Source organism: Puntigrus tetrazona, chromosome 7, assembly GCF_018831695.1.
Source record: "Puntigrus tetrazona isolate hp1 chromosome 7, ASM1883169v1, whole genome shotgun sequence".
Classification (NCBI taxonomy): Eukaryota; Metazoa; Chordata; class Actinopteri; order Cypriniformes; family Cyprinidae; genus Puntigrus; species Puntigrus tetrazona.
This window is the reverse complement of record NC_056705.1, coordinates 2,877,387-2,896,556: the sequence shown is the minus strand read 5'-3', so window position 1 is coordinate 2,896,556 and position 19,170 is coordinate 2,877,387. Positions and strand designations below refer to the sequence as shown.

Genomic DNA, 19,170 nt, shown 5'->3' with positions numbered 1-19,170 from the left:
CACAAAATAAATGCTAGCAATTCAAAGACCTGTACGTGAGCATGCTTATTTTTTAAAAATTTCATAAAAAATGTACATTTAGATTCACAAACTTTCAAGGATTTCAAGGACCCGTGGGAACCCTGCATTTACATTCACATATTATTTTTATGATGAGATTTATAATAAGAACTATAAAATAAACAACAAGAGCAAAGCTGTTTAAATGGCTTCAAAACAAAGACAAAACGCTCTCATATACTTCCATATCAAAACAAAAGCAATAAATTTGATTAAAAGAGCAATGTTTTGTTCATTTTATTTAATTTTTTTGTGCAAATTAGATAAATACTGTACATGTAAAATTGATCAATTATAATACTTACATTAATTTGGTATATCTGTATAATTTAGATGGTAAGCTTAAGTCATGGTTTATAAAGTGCTTTACGATAACCATACAAAATTAAATGCTTATTTCTATTGATGCATATAATAATATTATTTAAACATATTTTAGCCTTTCCTTCACATATATATGTACATGTACAAACATGTAACATCAATGATCTACATAAACATTAGCATTAATTTGAAGCACAATGTGAAGCATTTTTCCACCATACAAATACACATTTCAATAAAACCAAAAAATATATACCTAAGCAGTTTTTCAGCTTTGTGTCAAAGTATCATCTGAAACATAGCTTATCAAAAATCATCTTATTAAACACCTGATGTTCTACACCATATTTCTTCCTTGTTCCATCAACATATTCCCTGAAGTGAACCCAAAGCAAAATGGATTATGAAGTCTCTTCTTAAATAAAACAACATGTTTATCTCTCTGGATTTGTAAAAGAATTAGACTTTCTGTCTGGAATTACTTTTGAAGAACTTGTCGATTGTGTGTTTTGTGCTCAACACTTTGATTTTCTTGGAGGGAGGAAGAGGAGATGATCCCTGCCTGTAATGGAGAATACATAAATATAGTAAGACACAAAAATAATATATAATAGTGTTAGAGTTTAGGGCTGGTGAGATTTGTATCTCACGCAAATATAATTAAAAAAAAATACATTTAGTAACTGTTTCAAAAAATGCTTTTCTACTCTAAAATATTTTATCTTCAGACACACACACACACACACACACACACACACACACACATAAATGGCTTTTGAAATAATTTATCTATAAAAGCATTCAAATATATATATATATTTAACAAAAATCTCACTGACCCTAAGTTTTTGAACATTTATGTTCATTCAAATGCAGTTCTAACAATATTGTACTTTCGACTTTAACACAGTTAAATACCTTTTGCTTTTTTCTCTCACTTTAGAAACTCTTCCCTGGTCCTTCAGTTGGCCTATAAAAAAGGTATTATAATCATTTTCTTGAATTATTTTTGGTCACACTTCATTTTAAGGTCCAATTCTCACTATTAACAAACCATTAACGTTTGTAATATATTAATATTTGAATGTATAAATATAATAATAAAACTGATTAATAATTAGTAAATCATGGAAACTATATGCTTTACAAGTACTAATAAACAACCAATATGATAACAATACTAATACTAATAAGAAACTAGTTAATAGTGAGAATTGGTCCCTATACTAAAATGTCAACATATTTTTATTGCACTGATTTATCTTTTCTTTTTTTTCCCCTGATTGGTTATATTTGCACTGACCTTGTATCCTGAGTGCTGCTTCATCTGAATGGCCCACAGGAGGATGAGATTCTCTAAACTCCAGCAGAACTTCCTGGTTGAGACACATATCCACATGCCGGTTGAAGAGAGCGAGGTCGTCGGTGCTTTGCGGCTGACTGCACACGGGACACGTCAAAGACGAGCCTTTCGAGTCAGATGACATCTCTGTGGCAACCTCAAGACTGTGTGTTGCGGGTGATGCTTCAGAAACAGGCATCTTCTTTTTAGAAATAACACAACTCTTTCCATTTATTTTTGTCCTGTGACTAAAAAATGGAGTCTTGAAATCACTGTCGTCATCAGTTTCCGTGATTGGCATAGAGTTGCTCGTGGACGGCTTCTCTTCTCTACGGGATGGATTGCGGCTTGAGGATTTTTGAGTCTTGCTTTCTGAACTTGATGGAGGTGGTTTGCTATCAAACTCTTCCTGTTCCATAGGCGCATCTAAATGTGTGTGTTCATTACCCACTGCACTGCCCAGACATTCATCAATATGGTGGTTGAAGGCTGTAAGGTTTACATCCTTCATCTCCGTGTTGCACACAGGACAGGTGAGAAACTGCAGCGCCTGGGTTGAGATTTTAAACGATGGCTTGAATACTGCAGGTCTGTTTATGAAGCTTGTTGAGTCTGTCCCTGAGTTTGTATTTGACAAACTTTTTGCTGATGTTGTGTCTGACAGGGTGTTTGTTGTTGGTAGATCTGTCTGTGTAGCAGCAGCTGCGTTAGCACTATTGTTTGTTGTGTCTGTACCAGCGCTGACGGACATTTGTACCTGCTGCTGCTGAAGTCTTTTCAACTGCGCTCTTTGAAAAAACGATTGCTGCTGAGGTGCTATAGATTTGTGTTTTTGCTCAGACACAGAAGGTGCTTTCATCTCGGTGGACTGCGGCTTTAGGAAACTGGCACCATCACTGTCTTCTTCTGCTTTGAGCACAGATCCAGCACACTGAGTGAAACTGCCTGAATCAGATCCACCTTTCTGCAGGAATCCCATTATACTCCTCTGAAGAGGCTTTTTATCTTCAGCGCTGATAAAGCCAGACACTCGAACGCCTGTTGCAAACCACACATCTCTTCGTTAGCATTTCAGAATTTCAGAAACTGAATTTGAAATAAGCATACCTAAGCTAGCTTCAGAAAGAAAAAAAAAGTATTTGATTGTATGGTCTTTGTTCATGATGTCAACTAGTGCAATGGTTTATCGTTTAGTTTCCAAAAAAAAAGAAAGAAAAAAAGTCATGGTATGTATGCTATGCTACAATAATATTTCAAGCCACAAATACTGAGCTAATAATAATACTGATAAAGCTGATATATCTGATATAAATTAAATAAAGATTTTATTTAATTAATTATTTATAATTAATTAAATATTAATTATTAATATAATTATTAATTATTTAATTATTTAAGAATTTATTTTATAAACAATTAAGCTATATTTATTTGGCAATTGTATTGAATTGGTCTAATATTACAACATCACCATAATATTAAAATGCAGATTTGTTTTCAACACTGATAAAAAACTAAATGTTATTAGATATTAAGCATATTAGAACAATTTCTGAAGGATGATCAATTATACTTTAAAATATGGTGAAATAGAAAACACAATTTTAAATTTATGATATTTCACACGATATTAGTGTTTTACTGTATTTTTGGATAAATACATCCTTGATATCCATGATAACACAGGCCAATTCTCACTATTAACTAGTTTCTTATTGGCATGCATATTATTAATATATTTTGGCTGTTTTGTTAGTACTTATTAAGCAATATTCTGCATAACTACATTCTACATCTCTAATTCATGCTAGATTTTCAACTACACACACACACAAATATTTCTAACAAATAATGGATAACAATTTAGAGAATAACATGAGGTGTAATATATACCCATGAGTCTCAGTTTTAGTGGCTGAGGGCTGACGCTGTCAATCTCAACTCTGAGAAGTTCCTTAGCAGCAGCAAAGATCTCCTCCTCAGTGCAGACAGCGTACTGTAGTGTGAAGGCTTTGGTCTTCACTTCAAATTTGACATTCTTCAGCTTCAAAGTAACAGTTTTGCCCTAAAGTACAAACACAAATACAGTCCATCTTATGAAGTGACTTCAGTATTTCTCCATGCTTACATTTATAGTAACTGTCTATGAAGTATATCTGACATGTTTCTGCACATTCCAAACTATGTGTTATATAGACATGTTTATCTTCAAACCAACATCTGCAAAAGCCACTCTTGTCAATGATAATGAAGCTGACGTTCATAGCAAAGCATTTGAGATTTATCAATCAAAAGATACTTCTGCTGTCTATTTCCAACACTTAATATAATGATGAGTAAAGCTACTTTTGCTCTGAAGGCCAGGTACCTTAAGGCCTTCCCGTTGAAGGTCCTGTGCTAAATCATGACAGAGATCTCTGCACAAGGAATACTGCTCCTCTGAATCACTCATCTCCCCAAATGTCCTATAAAAGAGTGAATAAAAATAACTCAAATAAATGGAGGGACTGAAGGAAACAGAATATTCAAGTTTCCAGAAATGTTTGGATCTGAAACTTGGCGAAGACTTTGAACAGATTACCTCTCAGTGCTCATGCTTTTTCTTTCAGAGTCCCTGAAACAAAAGTTTTTCTATGTGAAATTGTTATTCTGAACCCAAAAAACTGCTACGCAAAAATGTGGCACTGTAACAATAATAAAACAAAAAAAAACCACACCTCCCGATACATGTGGAGCCCAAACCCAAAGATATGTGAAGGAAATTATGCCAAGACGTTCCCGAAAAAAGCAGGGATAGTAACGCCATCTGCTGGCCCAGTTGGTCACAGTTGACAATACCCAAAGCAGCCAGCATCTTCTCAGTAACCTTTCCAACACCAGACACCTGGAAGAAACATACAATAATATTAAGTCACAGTAATGAGGCATAAGGATGCTACAGATAAACAGGTCAGACCGACCTTTCTGACAGGAAGATCCTTCACAAACTCCATCACAACTTGTCTCTCAGGAGGAATTCTGTACTGGCCGTTAGGTTTGTTCTTATCACTGCATACTTTTGCAAGCATCATGTTTGGGGCAATGCCTATAAGAGAGAACAAACAAGGAACAGCACACTAGACTGCGTATGCTCACGTTTGCATTTTAATTGTAAAAGCATCCATTCTCTCACCTGCACTGGCAGTAAGAGATGTTTTCTGCTGAATACGGAAGCGCATCTCCCTCACAGCTTCCTCTGTACTCGTCCCAAACACCTCCGCTCTTCTTTCTGCCCCTGAGAGAGAGGGCGAGGAACTGGGACTGTCCTCGAACAGCACAGGAGACAGCCCATCTCTCTCAGATTCAGCCACAGACCTGTCTGCATCATTCCCTGGAAAAGACCAAAACGAAGAACATTAATCAAGTTGCTATAATCACAAACAAACAAACAAACAAACAAACAGACTTTCATTTTCAATGCTTTCACAACGGAAAAATTATAATATTTGAAAATCTGACCTCTTTCTAAAACTAGCCCAGGGATTTTTAATCTTAAAGTTATGAAGCCACAAATATGATCATCCTTGTGCTAGGGACCCCCATTATAAAATTTAAAAAGCATATATATTTATAGATAAATGTCAGTGAAATATTATTTGGAAACTAATTTGTTTATAAATTTACACAAACAGTTTTCTACTTTCTATAGTACTGTAAAATATATTTTATTTATTACTTTATTGAAATACAATACTCACAGCATGTACATTCTGAAGGCTGAAAACAACTGAGCAAATTATCTCTCAACGCTCAAGCTTTATACGTTTTTTTCATTATACATATATATACATATATTTATACATACATATAAATATATATATATACATTCATTTTCTCAACATGGTCCCTTTAGCTTGAAAACACCTGCACTACACAACAGACTATAGTAATGCACCTGTTTTAGCATCACAGATGTAATATGTTCGCTTGGTCTCTGGCCAGTGCTGCCGCTGCTCCAGGTGCTCAGTGATGTCCAGATAAGCCTCGTCCAGACTCATAGGCATGAAATGAGGGTCATATTCGGAAAATATTTCCCTTACCTTTAAAACAGAGCCAAGCATTAAAAAACCATAGCGATGACTACTTAATAATGTAGGACTACGTAACGACATACCTGGGCACTCACTGCTCGGTATTTGTCAAAGTTAGTGGGCACAATGACAAGATTCGGACAGAGCTTCTTAGCAATGAACCCTGGCATGGCAGCACGGACACCAAACCTCCTAGCATGGTAATTGGAGGTTGACTGAAAATGAGAATGATTTAATATGTCGGCATTGTAGATTTGAGACAATGCTCTGGGAGGTTTATTTCAGATTCTCACCAGCATGCTCATGGATCCCACTGCCATCGGTTTGTCCTTCAGCTCCGGACAGTCTCTCATTTCTACAGCAGCATAGAACGCATCCATGTCTACATGAACTATCACGCGGCCCAGCTCTCGACTCTTCTCCAGTTCACACGTCAGCGTGTTCACCTGTGGCATCAAAACCCTTAAATAACAGTTCTACCTGATCAGCTGAGAAAAGGAGTCCTAATATTAATGCATTGTCCAGGTCATGTTTCACTCCAGTTTATACTTTGAATAAAGACAATACAGCTTATTTTAGGACCATTAAGGTGGGCCATTTTTTATGACATCAAAGCAGCCCCCGCTATCACATTTCAGAATTTGTTAATGTCATCAAAAACGTTGTAAAACATTAATTATTTTTGAAGTAATATCAATATCAATTAACCACGATGCATCAATACTTTGAAAGCTTTGGATTTAAATAATGTATGATTTTATTTTAAATACAATGGTGATAATGTGATGTTTTTTACATTATAGTAATAAAAAGGACACAGGTAATTTGTGAAAAAATCAAAACATTCAAGACAGAATTATTACTTATAATTATTAATTAATTATTACAGTTACCTCTGACTGCGCTTGCTTCAGCTGTTCTTTCGTGATTCTTGCTTTTGCTCCATCATCTTTTCAATGCGCTGATTCACCTGCTGCTCCTTCTTCAGTTCATTCTCATAAAATTTTGATCCCTGTCATTAAAAATAATGTTTTTTTTGTTCTGCTGAATAATAGGTAATTGACAAGCTGTGTAAACACTGTCTTGCACCGAATCTTCCTATACTTAATATATAACAATTACACACATATTTAATATATAATATATATATATATATATATATATATATATATATATATATATATATATATATATATATATTATAGAAAAAAATGTGAATAATTACAGTACAGCACTATCATACATCAATGGCACCTACAAGACTGAAAACCCCTGACAAAGGCTACACTTCATAAAAACATTCATAGCCTACAGCCTAAATATGTGGGTATAATATTGCGCAACGCAAGTAAATGAATAGCTGTGCAAACCTTGGAGGTTTCCAGAATGATCTTGTTGATCCTGTCTCTGTCCAGCCCCTCCATGCCAGCTTTGTTATCATTGAGAGCCATCCTGGAAAGAAGATCCGCTCCAGAGCTGCTGCTCTCAGGCTGATTGTGATGATTCTCCATCTTCTGTATACTTTCACTTTCACCCGCTTTACTTTGGCTGGTTTGGTTCATCCTTATGGACGGAGCCAAATTAAAACCCGTAACCCAGTAACGTTAACTGACTGTAACGGAAGCTCGGAAGTTATTCCGACAACAGGCAAAATAATGATTTATTTTCCCCTGTGCTTTTTGGTTGGATGAATATAGAATAAACAGATACTAATATTTAAGAATTTGGTATTAACGAAAAGTTACTTAATTGTCTTTTGGTAGCATGCTGTAATTGTAAAAGACACATTCGCAAGAACCTACAATGTTGTAAACTAAAAACTAGAATAACTTCCCGTCGAGTCAACTGCGCATTTGAACGGCTTGTTCTTGAAGAGCAGCGTATCCGGAGTGGAAGTCTACATCGCCACCTGCTGTACTGGAATAGAAGTTGCAATTTAGAAGTAAACTTAAATTAAGCCAAGCTAACTTCATACTTATAAGCACATCAGTTGGTTTACTAACTTGCTTTCTGACAAGAATAATTCTCTAAGATGTTATGACAAATACGTCTTTTGATAAATGTTATAAATGTGTAAAACGTATTAGTTGCAATAGCTAATAATTGCAATGCTTTTATCATTTTAGTTTCATGAGTTGTGCATCAAAAAAAAAAAAAAAAAAAGCTATATACCATACTCTATTGTGACAAAAGTAGGTCGTGTGTGCTATATTTATTTATTTTTGGTCGACTTTATGATAGGATATGTTTATACAGTGACTTAAAATAAAATAAAATATATATATATATTTTTAAAAACATATTCTTCACAGAAACAGAAAACAACTAAACAAGTGGTAATACAAATTTTCGAAACACGTGATTTTAGTTTCGCTTTTGGCTAGCGGCCAATAACTCGCGAGAGTTCATTATGACATTTTATCTATAGCGAGTAATTTCCAGAGTAATTTGCGCCATCGCCTTGAATGAGATTTCGGGAAGAGGACACAGTTTGCTGTGCTTGTTTTGAGTCTAAAATCGTGACCTTACCCCCATTAGTAGTAGCAGCAATTGCGACTCTCGCGATATTACGCGACTACCAACACTTCCTCTTCAGCAACGAGTAGGCGTGTGAAAGAGGATCTGTATCTCTTTATCGGTGACTTACCGTAACATAACTCTCACAAATCAGAGTTGTCCCTACAAATATAGTAGACTGTGCTTTGACGATGTTATTGGTTTTAACAGGTACGTTTGTGGTTTAAATGTACGGCGTGAGTCTCAAACTGGACAAATTACGCAACGTTTACTTTGTTTAGCGTAAGAGGAACTCGCGTGTTTCCTCAAGAAAGCCAGCTATGGCTGATTTCGCGGCGAAAGACACGGATTAAAAATCGACGGAATGATCCGCCACATTTGCGTGAGAGTGGTCTTGACGCTGTTGATCAACATAGGTAAGAACACGAAAGGCGCGATGCGTGGAACTGCAGCAGTTGCGGTAACTCTAATATTTAAATAATTAATTTCATGTCCATAACACAGAATACCGCCTGTCTGTTTTATTTCAGAGGGGGCCTTCTCCATAAATCCGCCTCAGGACGTCAAGATAGTCCCATCAAATCTTCAGTGGAAGAAGCCTCCAGACGACGATGACGGTTTCCTGTATTCACTGCAGTATAAACCTGCCTCGTAAGTATGCAGTGTTAAAGGGATAGTTCATTTTCTCACCCTCATGTTGTTGCAAACACTTACAATGTTTTATATCTGACAATATGCCAGTCACCTTTCCATTTGAGTGGCTCTTTTTCCGCACAGTGCAAGCGAATGGTGACCAATGGAGGCCACCTTATAACACAGTCTCATCACAACCTGACAACATGTTTTGCTTGGCACCCCCTTCCTAACATTCCCTCTGCTCTCACACTGATTTTAGAGAAACGGATGACGAGTGGTACAACGTCACAAGCCACAACGGGACAGAGTTAAAATTTCGTATCACTCCTAAATTTAATGGAGCCGTGTTTCGAGTGCGTGCAGAGAAAGGAAGCGACGTCTCGGAGTGGCAGTATTCAAAACCAGTCCAGTGTGCAAACAGTAAGAAGCGCTTTACCTCCGTTTCAGACGAATGAACAAACCGATGCTTGGCGTAACTTATGCGTGTTTCTTTGTTTGTCCTATTTCACAGCCGACTCCTGCGTTCCTGTGTTGAAACTGTCTGTGAAACCCGAAATGGTGTATCTGACCTTGGCACACGTGGACGAGAGCTTGGAGAAAGAAGACGGAGAACATGTGGCGTTTAACGTCTCCTTCTGGAAAGTGAATAACGGAAAATACTCGGAGGTCTGTTGCGTCCTGAGTTAAATGAACGGTTTGCTCGTTCGCCGTGTTTCTATAAGAGGGTGTATTGTAAAGCTGACGTGAGCTTTTAATCCTTCAGGCGCGGTTTATTATTACAAGAAGCAAGAATGAACACATTTTTAATCTGGAATCGGGGCAAAACTACTGCTTCCAGGTCCAGTATTCGCTCTACGAAAAGCCTTATGGAAATATTAGCAATCAAATTTGTGCAATCATCCCGGAAACGCGTAAGTCTTATTCACTTATTTATTACAAACTGCTATGACTCTCATGGTTTGTGTCTTTAAACAAGATATTAGTCAGCTTTTCATCAGATGCTCAAATGAATTGCACGCTGCAATAAATCATTTTTGCTTTTTAACGATAATTAATGATGCTTCTTGCTCTTTCATTCTTTTTTTTTTTCCTGTGCAGCTGAAGCAATAAAGAGCCGTGCCTTAATCTTTAGCATAATAATGTCATTTCTAGTCACGGTCATGTGCGGGGTCTGCATCTTTCTGCTTTTTAAACACCACAAAAAGCTCAAACAGTTGTTGCAGCCACTTCGCCTGGAAATTCCAGACCACTATCGAGAGGTACACATCCATGTTTTAGTACGATCGTTTTACTGAGATAAAGTAAAGTACCTGAGTAGGAACTATTAATATGACAAATTCTAAAAAAATGAGTTGTCAAAAGTAATTTGTTTTAAGCCACTCTTAAACGGCCGTGCATCAGCTAGTGTGAGATTTGAAAGAAGATTTTGTAATTATTATTATTATTATTATTATTATTATTATTATTTTTATTAAAAGAGTTATATTTTCTTTCCTTGTATGTGTAGTTTTTTATCTCCGGGGAATTTCCGCTTCAAGCATGTCCGAGTCCCAGCAGTCAAAGTTTACGATCATATGACATGATCACAGTAATAAAGGACGACCGTGTGGAGTGAAAAAGGCAGAGAAGAGGAACAAGAAAAAACTTTGTCGTCTGCATCTTTGTGCATATTTTTTGTTTATTTACTTTTTGGCAAATAATATACTTTTCACTTCACTAACAGACCGTGCATACGAATTGTAAGTCAAAATTTTTGTTGAATACTGTTTCTGGATAAGAAGAAATTTATATATATTGTTTGAGTGTATAGGGTATATTATTACTTGCCGTATTTAAATGTTTTTCACATTTCAGCTATTTGTGTTAGTTTTTCGATGGCAGTGTTCGACGTTTCTAGCTCTATTAACACTAAATACAATCATTTTTTCTTGCTGCAACAGTTATTGGACAATCACTATCTACATCTGTACAAGTGTCTAGGATGGGGAAAGCAGGGGTTGTGTAAATAATTCAATTCTTTCCCATAACCTTTTAAATGTGGTTAAATATATAGAAACATTGCAGGTCACCTTAATTTAATTTGCTTGTTTTTGTCTGGCACTAAATATTACTCCATCCTGTCTTCTGATGTTCTTTCCCTGTAATAACCCATCTCTTATACAACACAAGACACAAGTGCTCAATTTTGTATTAAGTATTGAATTACTTTATTATTATTATTTAAAATTCGGTTGATCTTGTCTTGTAGGTTAATATATTGTCTTTTATTGAAAATGATTTGGTTGCCATAATTTAAAAAATATAACAGCATATCACCTGGGTTGCTTTTAATAAAATGTTCAGCTTGTTTGTATGTCTATGCAAGAAAACATAAGAAAGCCTTAATTTGTCACATCGACTGACAAACTATGCCAAGTTAGTAGTTGCTATGACTGAATGTAAAAAGGTGATAGTCTAGTTGAATAATATTGGTTTTGTAAAGTCTCTTTTAAACTGCTGCTAAATGAGAAAAAGCGCTTTCTGTGTTCAAGCTAGAGATCAGACATTTTTCTTTGCATGACTGAATGTAAAGGTTAGTTGCTTGTTTGTAAATGGTAATTACTTTTTAATACCTGTTTTAAATGATACACGTTTTGTATTAAGTTGCCGAAGAGGATTAGATTTCCTAAAACAATGTGTGATTTTAAAAAAATTAAAAATAAAAATTATTTTAATGCTTATGCGTTATTTATCCCAATTACACGATGTATCATGCAATAATGTTTTTGGCCACTAGGGGGCAGTACTCGACAAGTACCAAACAGTGTTGCTCTCATCTTCCCTTCATAAACCTTTTGTAGGTTTTCTAATCCTGTACCCGATGAGAAAAAAACCATGTTTATTAATAAAAGTTGGGAATGAAAAGCCGTTTTAGTCTGAACTGTAAACTTTTTCTCCCTGTTTTCTTCTCAGAACATCCCATCATTGCATGAGGCTAAAGCAAAGAATGTGCCAGCGGCACGCAATGTGTTGGACGGCTTTAGAGATGACAAGAAACAGTCTTAAACCCCTTAACTGTTCCTCCTGAAGCTTTTGTCCCAATGTCTCCATCAAAGGAATGTTATTAAAAAGCCTGCGTGCAGACCCACAGTGAGGAACAGAGGGCTTCAAATACTTACAGGCAGACAGGTGTTTGCGTCCTAAGAAAGACTGAAAAATTTGTCCAAGACTTTATTATTTTCATGCATCAATATCCTGAAAAAGCGCATTAAGCCAGCATGAGAAAATTTGCTGGTCTGGTCGATGGTTTGGGCTAACTTACCCAAGCAGTCATAATTATTGGTTAAGACTTGAAGTATACTATTGAGTGCACTATTTTCTTAGTGTTTTATGCAGAGTGAGTCAACAGATACACAGAGCACGCATGCGGTGTTCAGTTGTTGTGTGAGAGAGAGAAATGCTCAGCTAAGGCTGCTAGCTGTCTTTGCTCAGACGGAAGATGACTAGAAAAAGAGATCTGAGAGCTAAGACCAGTTCTAAGAACTATCTTCCTGTATGCAAGACAAAGGTTTGCAAGCCTTTCATATGCAGTCAAGTAAAAAATAAAGCACACTAAATACATTTCTATCACAACGGCCAGTCTCTCTCCCAGCCTGATCATCTTAGAACAAAGTCAGGAAGACCAGCTAAGATGGACAAACCGCTTTCTGCTGTTCTTAGCTGTTTTGCGGTTGATTGTTGTTGTTTTTTTGCTCTTTTATGCTAATGTGCAGAACAACTTTGATGTAGTTAGTTACCTTTGGACTATGCGTCTTATAAAACCATTCTTGTGTGCAAAGGTTGATCTCTCAAGAAAGTTTTTCAAGCATGGAAAGAAGTCGATGGTTTAAAAGGTGAAGGTGAACAATAGCTTGGAGTCACAAAAAATGGTCAAATGAACCTGTAAGATTGAATCCTCTTGTTTCATCATCAATCTGGTCTTCAGTGTCACATGATCCTCCAGAAATCATTCTAATATGCTAATTTGCCATTCAAGAAGCATTACTGTTATTGTTAAAATTATCACAGTTTTTCAGAATTCTATGAACAGAAAGCATTTACTCGGAAATAAAAGCTTTTGTAATTATACACTATACCATTTAAATTTAATAAAATGGAAATTTAAACATAGAGGGTAAATATTTTTTTTTAGTAAGGATGCTTTGAATTGATAACAAGCGATGATAAAGACATTTAATGTTACAAAATAATAATTCATCAAAGAAACCTGACAAAATCTACTCTTCAAAAATCTACTACTGTTTTCAAAATAATAATAAGAAGAAGAAGTGTTTTTTTGAGCAGCAAATCAAAAGATAAGTATGATTTCTGAAGGATCATGTGACCAGAGTACCGATGTTAAAAGTTCAGCTTTTAAATCACAGAAATAAATGACATTTCAAAATATATTCAAACAGAAAACAGTTATTTTACATAGTATAAATATTTCACATTTTTTGCAGTACTTTGAATCAAATAAATCCAGGCTTGGTTAGCAAAAGAGAATTCTTTAAACATTAAAAATCTTAGTGCTCAAAAATCTTTGACTGCTAGTGGAGATATAGATATAGATAACTCTTATTTACTTTTAGTAAGGATGTATACTTTTTTTCATAACTGAATGTAAAGACATTAATAATGGTGCTTATGTGTGTTTCTAAGAAATTCTGTTGTATGTAATGTAATTTTCTTTGAATCGTATAACAATTAAAAAAGAGGGAAAAATGCATATATTAAGCAGAAAAACGTTTTTAAATGACGTTTTTTTTAAAGAACTGTTTCTTGAGAAGCATATTATAGAATATGAAATAAATAAAATTTTCAAACATATTAAATAGAAATTCTTTGCTAAATAGCTGTACCATTTAACAATATCACAGTTTTACTCTGATTTTGATCAAATAACTACAAATACAAACAAACAAATATGTAAAAAAAAAAAAAAAAACAAATAAAAAAAAAAACAAATCTTATGCATGTCTTTAGCAAAAACGCAACCCACGGTTAAATATTTGAGCATCAAAACATATTCTTAAGCAGCAGACCACATTATAACGTAGGTATAAATTCTTATCTATTTATGATGATCTTAGATATATTTGTTATCGGAATGGACTTTCAAACTAAGAAGACGATGGCAACCAGTGATTTATGTAGTGGACATGAGCAGACTCAAACAGCTTTAAAAAATGTAAGCCTTTAAACACGTCGAGTTCGAGCGCTTTCATTGTTTTGTGATGAAGTTGATGGTTTTTGAGTTCATGATTTGTCACGACGTGTTTGGTTAATGGCGTGCTGATGGTTTTAACAATTGGACGTATTATTTTGAGAGCTTACTGGAATCTTCCCGCAGGCAGTTATATAACTCTAAGGCGAAACACAGCAGCGTTTAGGTGACACAAGCTCCCTGGAGTCAAAGACAAGAGCCCTCTCACTCTCTTGCCTGTCTGTGTATTTCTTTCGTGCCTCAAGGTGAGAAGATGAGTGCACTTGTCTTATATGTCTGAGAAGGAAAACATAAAAGATAGACAGAAAATAGAAAAACAGCATAGATTGCACTCCACTCCGCGTGAAACATCAAAAATACCTCACCAGACGAGCCAGTTGAAACTTCATGCCATCATAAAATATAAACTTTAGCAAGCAGAGCTAGGAAACTACACAACATCGATGAAGCCTACAGTTAAAATTCTTTCAAATCAAAAACAAAAGCAGTATAAATTATATATATTATATATATTGTACAGTATGAAAACCATTATGCCTATGGATTCTGTGATTCAGACACATTAGGCTTAAATAAGTGTGGAAAGAAAGAAAGAAAGAAAGAAAGAAAGAAAGAAAGAAAGAAAGAAAAACATATAGCATGTGCCATTAGTCTACATCATCTAACATATGAACAGCTACAACACGAGTGTTTAAGTGGCATATTGTTTCTTTTTAATCTAGCTCAAATGCTTATGGAAGAAATATACCATAGGCCTTTAACATAACTTGGTCTATGTACACTTTCTTCACTTCACGTAACGCGTGTGTTCGAGTAAACGTGCTGTCGGTGTGAGATTTCCACGGGAGGCGTCGCTGTGTCTCGCGCAAGGTGCGCGCGGAGCACCTGTTCTCATCCCGCGGACCAACTTTTGGATCCACTTTCGGAGCCGTTGGTCACGCGAGCGCGCGTTGAAGTAGTTACGCGGGCTGCCCGCGTTTACGCTCTGAGGCGCGCGTTTCAAGTTAACGAATTGCCGTTTCAAAGAGAAATCGGCGTCAGTGTCATCTTACCGGAGGTAGACGCGCGTTTAGCGCAACTTTTTGACCTCCCACTCTCGCCGTGACGCGCCCGGCAGCGGCTGGTAATAAATGAAAGGCGCGATTTGAAGCGTCCAGTCGTTCTGCTGCTTCAGCAGACGCGCGCTATCTGTCACACGCGAGCACGCTCGGACGGGACGGGAGGTGTTTTAGATTTACTTTCTGTCACTTTTTTCCTTTTGTTAGTAGAAAAAGTAGCGTAGCTTACTCGTTTTATTCACGAGGAGTTAAAGTCTTTTGGGAGCGCGCGGCAGCTAAATGAACAGCTGAAACGGTTGGCGTTGCGGTGCTTTCGTTGATAGCGCTGGACTGAAGCAGCAAACCACTGGAATACATTATCAGCGATACAACTTCACAAAATGAGCGGCAGTAAGAGGTAAGAGCCCCAAACCCCATTCCTGTGTTTATCTGTTCTGTGATCCGGATTATAGTTAACAAGTCTCATCCAGATCACAGTGGAATAGCATCTGAACACCCCCTGCAACAACAGACACTGAATATACAATAATATATAAAGAGTCTTTAGACATGGGACAAAACGCATCCCACAATTTACAGTAGCCTTGTTTGCGTCCCTGCTTTTTGTCAGCATTGCCATATTATTTATGAAAGCTTTTATAAAATTAGATAATCTTTCTATATTTCACTTGCTGTGAGTTCAAAAGCATCACAACCTCTGGAGAATTATTATTATTATTATTATTATTTATTTATTTTTTTGTCATTTTAAGTAATTGATGTTTAAAGTAATTGATGACTCATGATCTCTGCTAAAGCAGGTCATGCCAACTCCATCATGCAAGACATACTGTTAGATATTTGGATAATGTCGTTATTGGTTATTAATAACTAGAAACGCCACATGCAAAACTTGGCTAATTCATCAACACCTTTAGACTTTCAAACTGGTGACAGTTCAGAATAGAAACTAATGGAAGCGGTTTCATTTATGTCAATATGTATATTCGCATGTGATGTGTTCTGCATCCAAACATAGGCAAATGCCTCTCATGTCTTTTAGGAGATATATGTTATATCGTTTCAATTTGTATTAATATACATATTTAAAGAAGAATGATTCCCTTACACTTAAGAGATTACATTCAGGAAATAAGGTTAGATATGTCATCCAAATTGTAATGCATAAAAACGCTAAAGAATTCTACAAAGTGAGGAGCTAATTCCTTCATGAGGGTATTTCCGCTTTAGATTCGTATTTATTTTGCCGCGGTTAAATGCAAAATTATGCTTTGCCTGTATTGTTAACTTTTGGGTGTAGTGTACTATGCTATTTTATGTATGCTTAAACAACAGCTCGCCGATATTTGCAAGAAAGCGTGAATCCATCTGGTGTGAATGAGCTCTGCCGGTGCTTGCTGTGTCAGTGTCTGTTCTATAGGTGGCAATGAAGATTGGGGGAGGAAGAGGGATAGTTTTAGTCTGGTAGAACAAGTAACAGTCTGGCTCTGATGTAAAAAACCCCCCAAAAAAACAGTCCTCATAAGTATTTTCCAAGAGATTTTTATCCTTTAACAAAATCTGGATAAATCGAGAGTCTTCCCATTGCCTCCAAGACAACTGTTTTCCTTCTTTGTATGTACTGTACAAATGAGATTACTATAAACAGGATTGTTTTGTCTGTGGTTATCATACGGGTTATGAATTTCAACATCGTCTGTAAGACCTGCGTTGTTGATGGTTGCTATTAAGAGTCCTAACTTACGAGACATGGTCGTGTCCGAACTCCGCTAAACGTATTCACTGACCTATTAACCAGGTCATCTAGTATTATATCACGTCACAGATAACCTATACAATAATTCACGCCTCTGTTTGTGTCACAGTTCACCTGCTGCATATAGTTACTGTTTAACAACATGCACAAGTGTAAAAACCCTGCATGCCTCAGTAATAAGACTTTTTAAATGGTGGTTGGTGTAATACTAACCTAACTTTTAACTCCGTCCTGTAGAGCTGTAGAGCATCACTTTGCCAGAACTGCAAGCAGGAATAGCTTGAATGCTTCATTTTTGTTCCAAAAATCCAAAATAGACAGTAAAACAAAAACGGTAACGATGCTACGTTTTGACCTCGTAACACTTTTACCACAGTGCATGATATCTGAATTAATGCATATTACATTTGTATCACTTAACCAGCTCCATGTGTATGGCTTTTCTAATATAGTAAACTTGATTAGTAGCTCACCCGGGGCAAAATTGTATAGTTCTCAGGCAAAAATCCCTCATGACATGATAAAAGAGACTTGATGAAGCGTTCTAAAATGGAGAGTTGATTCAGCGAATGCTTTTTTTAATCAACAAGGTTTAGGATAGGGTTTAGTGTAGATGGTACAAATGCGATAACAACACACAAAAACTTTTAGCGCCGCTCACTGGGCATCGCGCTTTAGAAGTGTTACTTTGAAGATGTTGTGAAATGCGCAAGAAGCGATGTAATATCACTTTGGCGAAATGTCACCACAGGCACATTTGTTCGATGAGCCCGGCTTCCAGAATTGAGTGTTTAAACTTGGCATCTTTTCAGCACGCTCGATTGCATCTGGTTGAGATACGCAGTGACACTGTGTGCTCAGGGAGCCCTGCGCTCTTATCAGAGAAACAAGCTCTATCCTTCCTGTTTGCGTTTACGTCTCGGTTTGTATTTATGGTTTTGTAAAAAATGTAATGAGCGCGTGGAGGAAATCATATTGTAAATTGTGTTTTCTGGGCATTATTTGCTATTGATGGGTTTTAGAAGTAAAATCGCTCTTTTATCAAACATCTGAAGATGATTGTGATCTGAACAAATAACATCATGTCCTGTTTACTGCACACTTTAAGTCACACCTCTGTCCCTGAATGAGAATGTCAGCGTCTGAATTGTTTTGGTCTGGTCTTTGGACTTCTTTCTAAAGTGACAAAGAGCAGTCACACCTTGCTTGGAGCAATAATCTTTATTCCTAGTGGGCAAATGTCTACATGCTCGCCCAGATGCAAATGTAAAGTACACGACATAAAGTTTAGAGCATACCTTTTATGTATTATGTATTGAAGTCTCAGTTAAGAATTTAAAATTGAACTAATGAACTCTCATAAATCATTGTGATACTCACAATGTTGCTGTTGCTTAATTTTACTAGGTAGTCTTAGGCAGAACATGTCAGATAAAGGTTTAAGTGCTTACACGAGTCCACTCAGTTGACTAACAATCATCTAACAGAAAATGTAAATGTTAGCTCTTTGTTTTGTATTGAAATGAACTTCTCTAGTGATATAACTGATTTTATTTAAAAAAAATGTAAAGAATAACATACCACCTCTAATCTTATTATTGAAAAATGCCAAACAGGAAATTAGTTCATTTCAGCCCTGCTATGGATTTCTGTGCTTCTCTTTCCAGAGATTCAGTACATTGGTCAAATTAGTTTGTTTCTCATTGTATGGTTTTGGTCGAATTAGTCATGTATTGTATTTTATTTTATTCTATTTTATTTTATTTTATTTTTCATTTCATTTCATTTTATTTCATTTTATTTAAATGTGAAATTATATATATATATATATATATATATATATATATATATATATATATATATATATATATATATATATATATATATAGGTATTATACACACATTTATTATTATTTTAAGAATACTGAAATACATTTCAGCCTAGATAAAAGTTTTTTTCTCTCCTAATTTTAAACATTCTAAATATCGGACACATTTGTTTGTAATTCCAGAATATTATCTATTTTTTCAAAATATGAAACATTGTTTCCGAAGGAGTTATATTCCAAAGCAATTTTACTGGGATTTGACATAATTTCTTAACAAAATACACAAGCGCAATCCTTACCTGTGCTTTTTATTCTCTCAAGAATGAAATTTAG

The 19,170-nt window shown here is 35.8% G+C and overlaps 3 protein-coding genes across 4 annotated transcripts in view; 2 read left to right on the top strand and 1 right to left on the bottom strand.

Annotated features, from left to right (window-relative positions):
• Positions 1–281: 281 nt before the first annotated feature.
• On the bottom strand, positions 282–8,121 carry polk (polymerase (DNA directed) kappa). The gene is given in 15 exon segments (XM_043244486.1): positions 282–946; positions 1,303–1,354; positions 1,688–2,764; positions 3,620–3,791; positions 4,095–4,191; positions 4,308–4,340; positions 4,444–4,610; positions 4,687–4,811; positions 4,899–5,096; positions 5,661–5,805; positions 5,880–6,011; positions 6,090–6,242; positions 6,690–6,736; positions 6,739–6,808; positions 7,167–8,121. Coding segments are annotated over 15 exon segments (2,763 nt in total). The 5' UTR covers positions 7,359–8,121; the 3' UTR covers positions 282–843.
• Positions 8,122–8,409: 288 nt separating this feature from the next.
• On the top strand, positions 8,410–11,298 carry ifngr2 (interferon gamma receptor 2). Its single transcript, XM_043244487.1, has 7 exons — positions 8,410–8,729; positions 8,844–8,964; positions 9,209–9,369; positions 9,461–9,615; positions 9,713–9,860; positions 10,048–10,208; positions 10,457–11,298. Exons 1-7 carry the CDS (start codon positions 8,678–8,680, stop codon positions 10,562–10,564), a joined length of 906 nt encoding a protein of 301 aa, XP_043100422.1. The 5' UTR covers positions 8,410–8,677; the 3' UTR covers positions 10,565–11,298.
• Positions 11,299–15,317: 4,019 nt separating this feature from the next.
• The window catches only part of slc4a4a (solute carrier family 4 member 4a), a 49,414-nt gene continuing 45,561 nt past the window's right edge, over positions 15,318–19,170 (top strand). For both annotated transcript variants that reach the window (XM_043243888.1, XM_043243886.1), the window contains exon 1: positions 15,318–15,649. In XM_043243888.1, coding sequence (XP_043099823.1) covers positions 15,633–15,649 — 17 coding nt within the window. In that variant the 5' untranslated portion in view covers positions 15,318–15,632. The remainder of the gene's footprint in view (positions 15,650–19,170) is intronic.